This window comes from Saccopteryx leptura, chromosome 3 (genome assembly GCF_036850995.1).
Source record: "Saccopteryx leptura isolate mSacLep1 chromosome 3, mSacLep1_pri_phased_curated, whole genome shotgun sequence".
Lineage (NCBI taxonomy): Eukaryota > Metazoa > Chordata > Mammalia > Chiroptera > Emballonuridae > Saccopteryx > Saccopteryx leptura.
This window is the reverse complement of record NC_089505.1, coordinates 161,194,213-161,208,872: the sequence shown is the minus strand read 5'-3', so window position 1 is coordinate 161,208,872 and position 14,660 is coordinate 161,194,213. Positions and strand designations below refer to the sequence as shown.

Here is a 14,660-nt window from a genome sequence, read left to right as displayed (position 1 = left end):
CAAGCTAACAATCAAGCGTTGGGGGAGGGGCGCGCGCAGGCAGCCTGAAATACCTTCGGGAGCACAGCTGCGACCCAATCACTGAAATTAGCTTAACCCGTGAAATCTGCGCACCCTCGGTTCTAATTGATAAGATCTCTCTCAGTTCAGCGACCCAAGACAAGAGGCGTGATATTTTTTAGTGCCTCTCGCTAAAGGGGCGGGGGCAACTTCTGACTGATAGAGCCTCCATATTCAGGGATAAACGCTAACAAGAAGGACTTGGCAGATAATAAGATCTATACTACACTAGTCGCAAGTAGAGACTAGTGCCTCTTCTTCCCAGCCGAAACAGGCTACAAAGTGTGGAAAGCCTGGGTTGAGAGGTCCAACTGAATGCTAGGCGCTGAACAGTCACCTTGACAACAATTGACTCCCACCCCCGCCTGATTACACTGGAGGCCCTGACTGCCAGAGCCTTTCCCAAAGCCTTGCACTGAGTGGGGATAGAGTGGGGATTTCCCAGCTCTTTGAGCCTCTTACTCCCCAGGCAGAAGCAGTGGCAGCCTTATAGCTGGATCACCAGGCTGCTAATTCAGGAAGGGGGGACTAGGAGAGAGAATCCAGGAAAGCAAACTCTCTCATCGTTGAACCCTGCAAATGCCAACAAGCCTTGACTACCAGCAAGACTAAAGCCAATTATATGACATTGCCATAGAATCCCAACAACTGCAAATCCCTACCTAAGTGTGACACAGGGGCAGAGCCTGGGGTAGAGTCACCGACAAGGAAGAGGGAGAGAAAAGAAAAAGGAAGAAGTTAACATCTGAAAATCAAGAAAAATCCACAGACTTTACAACTTGTTCCACTAATTTTTTTTTTGTTGTTGTTGTTGTTTGTTTCTTCTATCTTATTGCCTTTATTTCCTCCACCTCGGTCCTTCTATTCTCTGCCCATCTTATGCTTCCCTTTTCTTGAACTACACTACCCATAAGTGTTACATTTTATTTCTCTTCTTCATCCTCACCCTCCTTTAAGGTTATACTCCAAAACACTTAACTCTCACTCTCTCCTCTTTTGTTTTATTTTGTTTTGCTTTATCTTGTTTTTTTTCTCTTCCTTTTTTATTTCTTCCTTCGTTTTTCTCTTTTTCTTATTTTTTCCTTTCTATTCGTTTTTTCTTTTCTCGTTTTACTTTCATCCCATTTAATCCTCAATCATGAACAAATTAGTTAATTTCGGACTCAAGGCTTTTTTTGGCTTTATTTTTCTTTTTCGCTTTTGTTTTTGTTTTTTTCTTCTTTGTTTATTTTTGTGGCATTTTGGGTCCTCCCAACCCAAGGTCTCCATTGTATTTAGTCTTCGCTCCACTTAATACAACAGATTTTTACTTATCATTTTTATTTTTTTCTTCTTTATTATTCTTTTTTTTGTCCTTTTTTCTGGTTCCCTCTTATCCCTCTCATTATATCTCTTAGTTGACCATCACTCACAAGCAAATCATCTTATGCTTGTCTAAGATTTTCTTCCTTTTTTTTTTTTTTTTTTTGCATTTAGTAGGTCCCTACTCCCCTTTTTTTGCCCCTTGAACTCTTCACCCCAAATCAGGCCCTCCATTATAGGCACAATATTTCCCTGAGGAGGGGAGAGGAGAGAAAGAGAAGAAAGAAAAAAAAGGGGAAATAATAAATTATTACTGTTTTTTTTGTGTGGGGTGTTTTACCTTTTTTTTTTTTTTTTTTTTTTTTTTACTTTTTACTCTTTATTAATTCTAATTAGTGCTATCAACAAGACCACCCTCAGATGCCAATAAGAAAGAAGAAATCGAATATTATGGATACAAAAGAAAGAGAGGTAACACAAATAGATGTGGAAAAATCTATGGAGAAAAGACTTAACATATTGGAAGCCTTGGAGCTAAATGACAGAGAATTTAAAATAGACATCTTAAAAATACTCAGAGATATACAAGAAAACACAGAAAGGCAATATAGGGAGATCAGAAAATAACTCAATGAACACAAAGAATATATTACCAAGGAAATTGAAACTATAAAAACAAATCAAACAGAAATGAAAAACTCAATTCACGAGCTGAAAAACGAGGTAACAAGCTTAGCTAGCAGAACAGCCCAGATTGAAGATAGGATTAGTGAAATAGAAGACAAACAACTTGAGGCACAACAGAGAGAAGAAGAAAGAGACTCAAAAATAATAAAAAACGAGAAAGCCCTACAGGAATTGTCTGACTCCATCAGAAAGAATAACATAAGAATAATAGGTATATCAGAGGGAGAAGAAAAAGAAAATGGAATGGAGAATGTACTCAAACAAATAATAGACGAGAACTTCCCAAGCCTGTGGAAAGAACTAAAGCCTCAAATTCAAGAAGCAAACAGAACACCGAGTTTTCTTAACCCCAACAAACCCACTCCAAGGCACATCATAATAAAGATGACACAAACCAATGACAAAGAAAAAATTCTCAAGGCAGCCAGGGAAAAGAAGAGTACAACATATAAAGGAAGGCCTATTAGATTATCATCAGATTTCTCAGCAGAAACTCTACAAGCTAGAAGAGAGTGGACCCCAATATTTAAAGCCCTGAAAGAGAGGAACTTTCAGCCACGAATACTATACCCATCAAAGCTATCCTTCAAGTATGAAGGAGATATAAAAACATTCACAAATTCAGAAAAGATGAGAGAATTTATCAACAGAAAGCCCCCACTCCAGGAAATTCTAAAGGGGGTTTTCCAACCAGATTCAAAGAACAAAAGAAAACAACACCACAAGTAACAGCTCCACCAAGAACACAATAAAACCAAACTTAAACTGTGACAACAAAGGAAAAAAAGGGGGGAGAGGATGGAGATTAACAGTAGCAAAGGACGATGAAGTGCAGAAATACTTATAAGATAGGGTACTACAATGAATATGGTAGGTACCCTTTTCATTACTTAATGGTAACCACCCTAGAAAAAACCACCACAAAAACACTTGACTTAAAAAAGGTAGCAACAGAGGAAAGAAGTATGGAACACAAACAAACAAAAACAAATGATAGAAAAACAAAAGAGAAGAATCAAACTAGATACAAAACTAAAAGAAAGCAATTTATAAAATGGCAGTAGGGAACCCACAAGTGTCAATAATTACACTAAATGTAAATGGATTAAACTTACCAATAAAAAGACACAGAGTAGCAGAATGGATTAAAAAAGAAAATCCAACTATATGCTGCCTACAAGAAACACATCTAATCAACAAGGATAAAAACAAATTCAAAGTGAAAGGCTGGAAAACAATACTCCAAGCAAACAACACTGAAAAAAAAGCAGGTGTAGCAATACTCATATCTGATAATGCTGACTACAAGACAGAAAAGGTACTCAGAGACAAAACTGGTCATTTCATAATGATTAAGGGGACACTGAATCAAGAAGACATAACAATCCTTAATATATATGCACCAAACCAAGGAGCACCAAAATATATAAGACAGCTACTTATTGACCTTAAAACAAAAACTAACAAAAATACAATCATACTTGGAGACCTCAATACTCCGCTGACGGCTCTAGATCGGTCATCCAAACAGAGAATCAATAAAGAGATAGTGGCCTTAAACGAAATACTAGAACACCTGGATATGATAGACATCTACAGGACACTTCATCCCAAAGCGACAGAGTATACATTTTTCTCTAGTGTACATGGAACATTCTCAAGAATTGACCATATGTTGGGCCACAAAGACAATATCAGCAAATTTAGAAAAATTGAAATTGTACCAAGCATATTTTCTGATCATAAAGCCTTGAAACTAGAATTCAACTGCAAAAAAGAGGGGGAAAAACCCACAAAAATGTGGAAACTAAACAACATACTTCTAAAAAATGAATGGGTCAAAGAAGAAATAAGCGCAGAGATCAAAAGATATATACAGACAAATGAAAATGAAAATACGACATATCAGAATCTCTGGGATGCAGCAAAAGCAGTAATAAGAGGAAAGTTCATATCACTTCAGGCCTATATGAACAAGCAAGAGAGAGCCGAAGTAAACCACTTAACTTCACACCTTAAGGAACTAGAAAAAGAAGAACAAAGACAACCCAAAACCAGCCGAAGAAAGGAGATAATAAAAATCAGAGCAGAAATAAATGAAATAGAGAACAGAAAAACTATAGAAAAAATCAATAAAACAAGGAGCTGGTTCTTTGAAAAGATCAACAAAATTGACAAACCCTTGGCAAGACTCACCAAGGAAAAAAGGCACAGGACTCAAATAAATAAAATCCAAAATGAAAGAGGAGAGATCACCACAGACATCATAGATATACAAAGAATTATTGTAGAATACTATGAAAAATTATATGCCACCAAATACAACAATCTAGAAGAAATGGATAAATTCCTAGAACAATACAACCTTCCTAGACTGAGTCATGAAGAAGCAGAAAGCCTAAATAGACCAATCAGCAGGGAGGAAGTAGAAAAAACTATTAAAAACCTCCCCAAAAATAAAAGTCCAGGCCCAGACGGTTATACTAGTGAATTCTATCAAACATTCAAAGAAGACTTGGTTCCTATTCTACTCAAAGTCTTCCAAAAAATTGAAGAAGAAGCAATACTTCCAAACACATTTTATGAGGCCAACATAACCCTCATACCAAAACCTGGCAAGGATGGCACAAAGAAAGAAAACTACAGACCAATATCTCTAATGAATACAGATGCTAAAATTCTAAACAAAATACTGGCAAACCGAATACAACAACATATTAAAAAAATAATACATCATGATCAAGTGGGATTCATCCCAGAATCTCAAGGATGGTTCAACATACGCAAAACGGTTAACGTAATACACCATATCAACAAAACAAAGAACAAAAACCACATGATCTTATCAATCGATGCAGAAAAGGCTTTTGATAAAATACAACACAATTTTATGTTTAAGACTCTCAACAAAATGGGTATAGAAGGAAAATATCTCAACATGATAAAGGCCATATATGATAAACCATCAGCCAACATCATTTTAAACGGCATAAAACTGAGGACTTTCTACCTTAAATCAGGAACAAGACAGGGTTTTCCACTCTCTCCACTCTTATTTAACGTGGTGCTAGAAGTTCTGGCCAGAGCAATCAGACAAGACAAAGAAATAAAAGGCATCCATATCGGAAAAGAAGAAATAAAGGTATCACTTTTTGCTGATGATATGATCCTATACATCGAAAACCCGAAGGACTCCACAAAAAGATTATTAGAAACAATAAACCAATACAGTAAGGTCGCAGGATACAAAATTAACATACAGAAGTCCATAGCCTTTCTCTATGCCAACAATGAAATATTAGAAAACGAACTCAAAAAAATAATCCCCTTCACGATTGCAACAAAAAAAATAAAATACCTAGGAATAAACATAACAAAGAATGTAAAGGACCTATATAATGAAAATTACAAAGCATTGTTAAGGGAAATCGAAAAAGATACAATGAGATGGAAAAATATTCCTTGTTCTTGGATAGGAAGAATAAATATAATCAAAATGGCCATATTACCCAAAGCAATATACAAATTTAATGCAATTCCCATCAAAATCCCTATGAGATTTTTTAAAGAAATGGAACAAAAAATCATCAGATTTATATGGAACTATAAAAAACCCCGAATAGCCAAAACAATCCTAAGGAAAAAGAATGAAGCTGGGGGCATTACAATACCTGACTTTAAACTGTATTATAGGGCCACGATAATCAAAACAGCATGGTATTGGCAGAAAAATAGACACTCAGACCAATGGAACAGAATAGAAAGCCCAGAAATAAAACCACATATATATGGTCAAATAATCTTTGATAAAGGGGCCAACAACACACAATGGAGAATAGAAAGCCTCTTCAACAAATGGTGTTGGGAAAACTGGAAAGCCACATGCAAAAGAATGAAACTCGACTACAGCCTGTCCCCGTGTACTAAAATTAATTCAAAATGGATCAAAGACCTAAATATAAGACCTGAAACAATAAAGTACATAGAAGAAGACATAGGTACTAAACTCATGGACCTGGGTTTTAAAGAACATTTTATGAACTTGACTCCAATGGCAAGAGAAGTGAAGGCAAAGATAAATGAATGGGACTACATCAGAATAAAAAGTTTTTGCTCAGCAAGAGAAACTGATATCAAAATAAACAGACAGCCAACTAAATGGGAAATGATATTTTCAAATAACAGCTCAGATAAGGGCCTAATATCCAAAATTTACAAAGAACTCATAAAACTCAAGAACAAACAAACAAACAATCCAATAAAAAAATGGGAAGAGGACATGAATAGACACTTCTCCCAGGAAGAGATACAAATGGCCAACAGATATATGAAAAGATGCTCAGCTTCATTAGTTATTAGGGAAATGCAAATCAAAACTACAATGAGATACCACCTCACCCCTGTTAGATTAGCTATTATCAACAAGACGGGTAATAGCAAATGTTGGAGAGGCTGTGGAGAAAAAGGAACCCTCATTCACTGTTGGTGGGACTGTAAAGTAGTACAACCATTATGGAGGAAAGTATGGTGGTTCCTCAAAAAACTGCAAATAGAACTACCTTATGACCCAGCAATCCCTCTACTGGGTATATACCCCAAAACCTCAGAAACATTGATACGTGAAGACACATGTAGCCCCATGTTCATTGCAGCACTGTTCACAGTGGCCAAGACATGGAAACAACCAAAAAGCCCTTCAATAGAAGACTGGATAAAGAAGATGTGGCACATATACACTATGGAATACTACTCAGCCATAAGAAATGATGACATCAGATCATTTACAGCAAAATGGTGGGATCTTGATAACATTATAAGGAGTGAAATAAGTAAATCAGAAAAAAACAAGAACTACATGATTCCATACATTGGTGGAACATAAAAATGAGACTAAGAGACATGGACAAGAGTTTGGTGGTTACCAGGGGTGGGGGGAGGGAGGACAGGGGGAGAGTTAGGGGGAGGGGGAGGGGCACAGAGAACTAGATAGAGGATGGCGAAGGACAATCTGACTTTGGGCGAGGGGTATGCCACATAATCTAATGACAAAATAACCTAGACATGTTTTCTTTGAATATATGTACCCTGATTTATTCATGTCATCCCATTACCATTAATAAAAAAAAATAAAAATAAAAATAAAATAAAAATAAAAAAAAAAGATAATTTTTAAATGTGTTTAAAACAGACCATCATTTGTCACCCTCATTTGGTATTTCTTTGAGTAATAATATGTTAGCTGCCTCATAACAGTAGATGTGTGTAGGGCCTCTCCTGATGTTTTAGTGGCCCTGCTGGTGAGGTGACACATAATTGCCTCTAACTGGATATACAACCTTCATTACAAAAAGCAAAACCTTATGTGTTGTATTATTTTTTGTTATTTGTTTCATTACACACTAAGTACTAACTTAACAGTGGTGTTTTGAGAGTGATCACAATGCTGTATGATTCTTTGGTGAGCGTCCCTGACATTTTATTTCTGTTAGAATCAGTATAACATTTATCAAGAATCCTTGATAATTACTCACAGCATTGTTCCCTTTAAAATCTTGGAAAATGTTGTGCTTGTACCCTTTACAGTCTTATGTTGAGTAGAGGTCGAACTTTTCCACTTCTGAGTTTTCAAATGATTATTATTTCACTGATATGTGTATAGCAGTTAGGGCAACTGTTTCTTTTATTTACAAGGAAAACTCCAGTTATATATATTAAAACAATTTAAACTTGAGCCCATCTGTAGCTAAGGATACTGAACATATATGCAGCTTGTCATCATAAGTGTTTGGAATAAGTAGTATTTTTAGATGCTTCATTTTAAAAGAAACCTTCTCCATCCTCTTGATAATTGTCTTTCTAGCAAACTATAGATGTTTTGCTTATTAAAGTTAGGTAGAAAAAAACTAATTCTTTCTCTTTTTCTCTTTTAATGTATATTTTGCTTGTTTATAGATTATATAACAGATTATAGAGCAGGGGTCCCCAAACTTTTTACACAGGGGGCCAGTTCACTGTCCCTCAGACCATTGGAGGGCCAGACTATAAAAAAAACTATGAACAAATCCCTATGCACACTGCACAGATCTTATTTTAAAGTAAAAAAAAAAAAACAACAAAACAGGAACAAATACAATATTTAAAATAAAGAACAAGTAAATTTAAATCAACCAACTGACCAGTATTTCAATGGGAACTATGCTCCTCTCACTGACCACCAATGAAAGAGGTGCCCCTTCCGGAAGTGCAGAGGGGGCCGGATAAATGGCCTCAGGGGACCGCATGTGGCCCGCGGGCCATAGTTTGGGGACCCCTGCTATAGAGCATGAGATATTTTAAAGATGGTTTTCTAGTCAAAGAAAAGTGCTTCTCTTACTATGGCAACAGCTAAGTAGTGTTCATATTCAGAATAAATCCCTCACAAGGTTCTTAATCCAGGCTACTTAGAAATAATTCCTGAGACATTTACTCTTTAAAAATGTGATAAGATATATACATATAACATAAAATTTGCCATATTAACCAATTTTAAATGTACAGTTTAATCATGTCTTAGTTCAGGCTGTTATAATAAAAATACTATAGACTAGGATGGCTTAAACAATAAAGATTTATATCTCACAGTTCTGCAGTTGGGAAGTTCAAGATCAAGGTGCCAGTAAATCTGGGGTCTGATGAGGGCCCACAGTTTGGACCGCTTTATCTTCAAGGGCTCCACTTTCAAATACCACCTTATTGGGGCATAGACTTCAACATATAACTTTTGAGGGGACACAAATATTCAGGTCATGGCAGGATGCATTAACTCACATTGTTGTGCAGCCACAACAACTATCCATCTCCAGAACTTTTTCATCCTCCTAAACTAAACTCCAAACCCATTAAACAATAACTCTCCATTCAACCTCTCCCCAAGACACTGGCAACCATTCTACTCTGTCTATGAATTTGACTACTCTATATAAATGGAACCATACATTATCTATCCTTTTGTGATTGTCTTACTTCACTTAGCATGATTGTCTTCAAGGTTAAATCCATGTTGTAGCATAGGTCAGAATTTCCTTCCTTTTATTTTATTTTATTATTGTTATTATTTTGTGACAGAGAGAGAGTAAGAGAAAGGGACAGATAGGGAAAAACAGACAGAAAGGGAAGAGATGAGAAGCATTCATTCTTCATCGCGGCTCCTTAGTTGTTCATTGATTACTTTCTCATATGTGCCTTGCCTGGGGGTCTACAGCAGAGTGAGTGACCCCTTGCTCAAGTCAGTGACCTTGGGCTCAAGCCAGCGACCTTGGGGTCATGTCTGTGATCCCACGGTCAAGCTAGAGACCCAGCACTCAAGCTGGTGAGCAATGCTCAAGCCAGATGAGCCCGCACTCAAGTTGGTGACCTTGAGGTTTCGAACCTGCGTCCTCTGTGTCCCAGTCCGATGCCCTATCCGCTGAACCACCATCTAGTCAGGCATGAGAATTTCCTTCCTTTTAAGTGCTAAGTAATATTTCATTGTCTAAATAAACCACATTTTGTTTATCTATTTATCTATTTGGTATTTGTGTTGCTTCTACGTTTCGACTTGTGAATAAGGCTGCTATATTGTACAAATGGCATTTTCATTTTTGAAACCTGAATTCTTTCCTAGTGTATTTTTTAAGGAAGAATTTACTCTAAAAACTCACCCATTCTTTGATTCAAATAAGTAGCCTTGATTTAGAATTTAGTGAAGATGGCCTCTTGTATCTCTCCTTCAGTTTTATTTTATACATTGGCTTTCCTCTGTATTTATAAAGTCATTCTTCTCCCATCTGCATTTCAACTTTTCTCTGTGGTTCAGTGATAATTTTTCTTGGTTTTCTTCTCAGAGCTCTAGTCTAATTTTAATGCTTCTCACACGCTTGACCTTCAAATCTTATTTCGTTCTATGAGCTTTCTATGAGTCTCACATTTTCAGTTCCCTGCTAAGATAATTACATTTGAATACCTCTCATCACCACAAACTCAGAATGACTAACAGAACATCCTCTTTCTGCCAAACTCACCTTTCCTACTAGTTTGTTTTTCATATTTCTCTCAGTCCAACTGTAAACCTTAGAATTACCTTTGCCTTAATCCTTAGAGATATATCAAAGACCTGTTGACCCAGTGTAATTCTAATGAATTTTATAAACTGTAAATTTGATTATTATCAAATTATGCCTAATTTTTTTAAGTGGCCCACAGTATAAATTCCAAACTTCCATCATGATGTATAAATTCTTTTATGATGTGGCCACTGCTACCCTTTTAAACCCTGCCTACCACATGGAACTATTTGCAGTTTAATGAAAAATCAGTCATTTCATTCCTATTGATTGATTGAATGATCAGTGGTACCTTACTAGCCCAATCTGCAGTGCTTTCAAGACTCTGCTCAAATGTTGCCTCCTCTACAAAGCTTTACTGAATCCTCCCTCTAGACACAGTTGGTCATTCTGTCTCCAAAGTTCCCATTGTGTATTGCATTTATCACATTACATATCACATAATCGTGTCACAATTCTCAAATGATACTACAATTATTTATTTGTATGAACCTCATTATTAATAAATGATGAAGTTCTTCAGGGCACTGATTTTCTTATTCATCATTATAATCCCTGTTCCTGATGTACAATGGCACTAAAAATAATGTTTTGTGAATCAGTGATCCAGACTGATATTCCTTCAAATTTGGACGGTTGAAAGAGCCTTCTAACAACTTTTCCTACATTTAATTACCACACTCCCCCAAAGTCAGGAGCTTCCAATTGTCTAAAATTTAGACTACCATAAAGTCTAAAATTCTAAGCCTGAAACTGAAGGTTCTCTTTTATATGGTCTCTATGCATTTTATCTATTAAACTACTATGCATTTTATCTATTAAATTGATGAAACAGACTACTTGCCACAGGTGAGATATAATTAAAGTATGCTAGGGCAAAATGCCTCATGTAATTATTTATGTGTATGCCTTGCTTCTCAGACCAACTGGAATCTTCATGAGGGTACAGTGGGTTTTGGCCCTTATCCAAAGCACTTTGCACATAAAATTATGTCAGGTACCATTTAAAAATACTTCCTGAGTTCTCTCTAGTACATCTCAGTTGACTGTAGTTTTTCTGCTTTGAGTGTTCTTTCTCCATCCTCTGCTCAGCCAGATTTTACCTACTCTGTAGGCCTTCTCCAGTGCCAGTCTCGTGTGAAACCTTTCATTGCCCTGAACTCCTGCCACATTAGAATGAATCTCTTCCTCCTCTGTACTTCCTTTTGTAATTCTTATAGTCTTTTGAAATCTCCATCAGCTTAAATTTTAGTTGAATATATATGTGTGTTTTCTACTCGCTATAAAATTCATTGAAGAAAAGGATTTAGTCTTATTGATTTTTATTAGCTACCACGTCTTAAGTCATATTTCCTACTTTATTTTCTTTAACAAAACAATTGCTCTATAACTTCTGGAAGGAAAGCAATAAGGCAAGGCAAATTTATTCATACTGTGAAGATGTATAATTTCACATTACTGTGAAGAGCTTTTAGGCATCTCTGTTTGGAATTACTTAAAGGGTGAATGTTCAAATGAAACAATATAAAGATTATTTGCTTACTTTAAGGGTTTCATTGGTTCTCCTGGAGAAGTAGGACAACTGGGACCTGAAGGAGAAAGAGTGAGTAAATTTCCTTCAAGTATTATTTCTAAAGTGATTTATATATGATAATGTATAACAAGGGTCATAAACTCATATGCCAGTTGAGTAATCTTACTGAGAGAAGCAAGCCAGCTTTAAGAAGAACCACCTACCAGAAATATAATTAGATTCTCTTGAATTTTACCAAATATTGTTTTAAGAAAGTGAGGTGATACAAATGTGTATGGCTAGCTATTTTAAATTTAGTTAAAAAAACAAACTGTAATATTAAAATATATAATTATAAAATTTTATTTTATAAATCACTAATCTTTAATTTGAGTATAAATTCTTAATTTTATAATGCAATATGCAGTAAATAATTCAGCCTCAGAAAGTATATTTTTTGTTTAGTTTAGTAATGAAAGATAGCTGTTCATAAATGCCGGTATTTGTAAATAAAGATAGAATCTTTGCAAAATGGTTTGATATACTTAAAAAATCAATCAAGATATGTAGAGAGGTCTGGCATCCCAATTTTATCTTAGCTAGTTTCAGGTGCCATTGCAGTTCAGTGACTTCTATGTATTTGCTTACCTTCATTTTCATTGAAAAAGGTAGAATTAAGTAATATTAGCATTTATAAGGTTTGAAAGCAAAGAAAATCATACAGAAATTTAGCATCTACCTCTATTATTGTAGGAATGCTTTTCAGGCCAAAATTTTCATTTCTGGAAACTGACTTTTGCAAATGAAAGTAAACCAGATTATTCTTTGCTAGATGAATTTTTCAATAATATAATTTTTTTCTTTTTTTTATTATTAAGCAGGAAACAGGAAGGCAGAGAGACAGAATTCCACATGTGCCTCAACCTAGATCCATCTGGCAAGCCCCCTACCAAGTGACGCTCTGCCCATCTGGAGCCGTTGCTCCATTGCTCAGCAACCGAACTATTTTAGTGCCTGAGGCGAGGTCATAGAGCAGTGGTTCTCAAACTTTTTGAAGTCGGGGCACATTTAAAATTCTACAAATAATTGTAGGCACACTATATAAAAATTTCTGAGAAATATGTTATAATAATTAAGTCAAATATTAAGGGAAAAAAATAAAGTCCAAGCGTGCTTTTATGCTAATTAAATGAAACAAATACTAAAAACTAAATTTATTCTGACATTAAAAAACATTTTTATGTTACATTTTTTGAGTTATGCTTTTTAAAATTCATAAAAAAGAAGGGTTAAAAAATAAGAAAATGACAAAAAAGTTATCTTTTTATATATAGAGATACATTCTTTTTTTTTTTTTTTTTATATAATTTTATTTTTTTAATGGGGTGACATCAATAAATCAGGATACATATATTCAAAGATAACAAGTCCAGGTTATCTTGTCGTTCAATTATGTTGCATACCCACCACCCAAATTCAGATTGTCCTCTGTCACCTTCTATCTTGTTTTCTTTGTGCCCCTCCCCACCCCCTATCCCTCTCCCATTCCCCCCTCCCCCCCGTAACCACCACACTCTTATAAATGTCTCTTAGTTTCACTATTATGTCCCACCTACGTATGGAATAATACAGTTCCTGTTTTTTTCTGATTTACTTATTTCGCTTCGTATCATGTTATCAAGATCCCACCATTTTGCTGTAAATGTTCCGATGTCATCATTTCTTATGGCTGAGTAGTATTCCATAGTGTATATGTGCCACATCTTCTTTATCCAGTCATCTATTGATGGGCTTTTTGGTTGTTTCCATGTCCTGGCCACTGTGAACAATGCTGCAATAAACATGGGGCTGCATGTGTCTTTACGTATCAATGTTTCTGAGTTTTTGGGATATATACCCAGTAGAGGGATTGCTGGGTCATAAGGTAGTTCTATTTTCAGTTTTTTGAGGAACCACCATACTTTCCTCAATAATGGTTGTACTACTTTACATTCCCACCAACAGTGTATGAGGGTTCCTTTTTCTCCACAGCCTCTCCAACATTTGCTGTTACCTGACTTGCTAATAACAGCTAATCGAACAGGTGTGAGGTGGTATCTCATTGCCGTTTTGATTTGCATTTCTCTAATAGCTAAAGAAGATGAGCATCTTTTCATATATCTGTTGGCCATTTGTATTTCTTCCTGGGAGAAGTGTCTATTCATATCCTCTTCCCATTTTTTTATTGGATTGTTTGTTTGTTTGTTGTTGAGTTTTATGAGTTCTTTGTATATTTTGGATATTAGGCCCTTATCTGAGCTGTCGTTTGAAAAAATCATTTCCCATTTAGTTGGCTTTCTGTTTATTTTGTCATCAGTTTCTCTTGCTGAGCAAAAACTTCTTAGTCTGATGTAGTCCCATTCATTAATTTTTGCCTTCACTTCTCTTGCCATTGGAGTCAAATTCATAAAATGCTCTTTAAAACCCAGGTCCCTGAGTTGAGTACCTATGTCTTCTTCTATGTACTTAATTGTTTCAGGTCTTATGTTTAGATCTTTGATCCATTTTGAGTTAATTTTTGTACAGGGGGAGAGACTGTAGTCCAGTTTCATTCTTTTGCATGTGGCTTTCCAGTTTTCCCAGCACCATTTATTGAAGAGGCTTTCTTTTCTCCATTGTGTGTTGTTGGCCCCTTTATCAAAAATTATTTGACTATATATATGTGGTTTTATTTCTGGACTTTCTATTCTGTTCCATTGGTCTGAGTGTCTATTTTTCTGCCAATACCATGCTGTTTTGATTGTCGTGGCCCTATAATAGAGTTTGAAGTCAGGTATTGAAATGCCCCCAGCTTCATTCTTTTTCTTTAGGATTGCTTTGGCTATTCGGGGTTTTTTATAGTTCCATATAAATCTGATGATTTTTTGCTCTATTTCTTTAAAAAATGTCATTGGAAGTTTGATGGGAATTGCATTAAATTTGTATATTGCTTTGGGTAATAAAGCCATCTTGAATATATTTATTCTTCCTAGCCAAGA

At 35.6% G+C, this 14,660-nt stretch overlaps 1 protein-coding gene across 1 annotated transcript in view; it reads left to right on the top strand.

Annotated features, from left to right (window-relative positions):
* COL24A1 (collagen type XXIV alpha 1 chain) overlaps positions 1 to 14,660 on the top strand; it is a 383,490-nt gene that overhangs the window by 97,463 nt on the left and 271,367 nt on the right. The window contains exon 12 of the mRNA XM_066372218.1: positions 11,680 to 11,733. Within this exon, the coding sequence (XP_066228315.1) occupies positions 11,680 to 11,733 (54 nt within the window). The remainder of the gene's footprint in view (positions 1 to 11,679; positions 11,734 to 14,660) is intronic.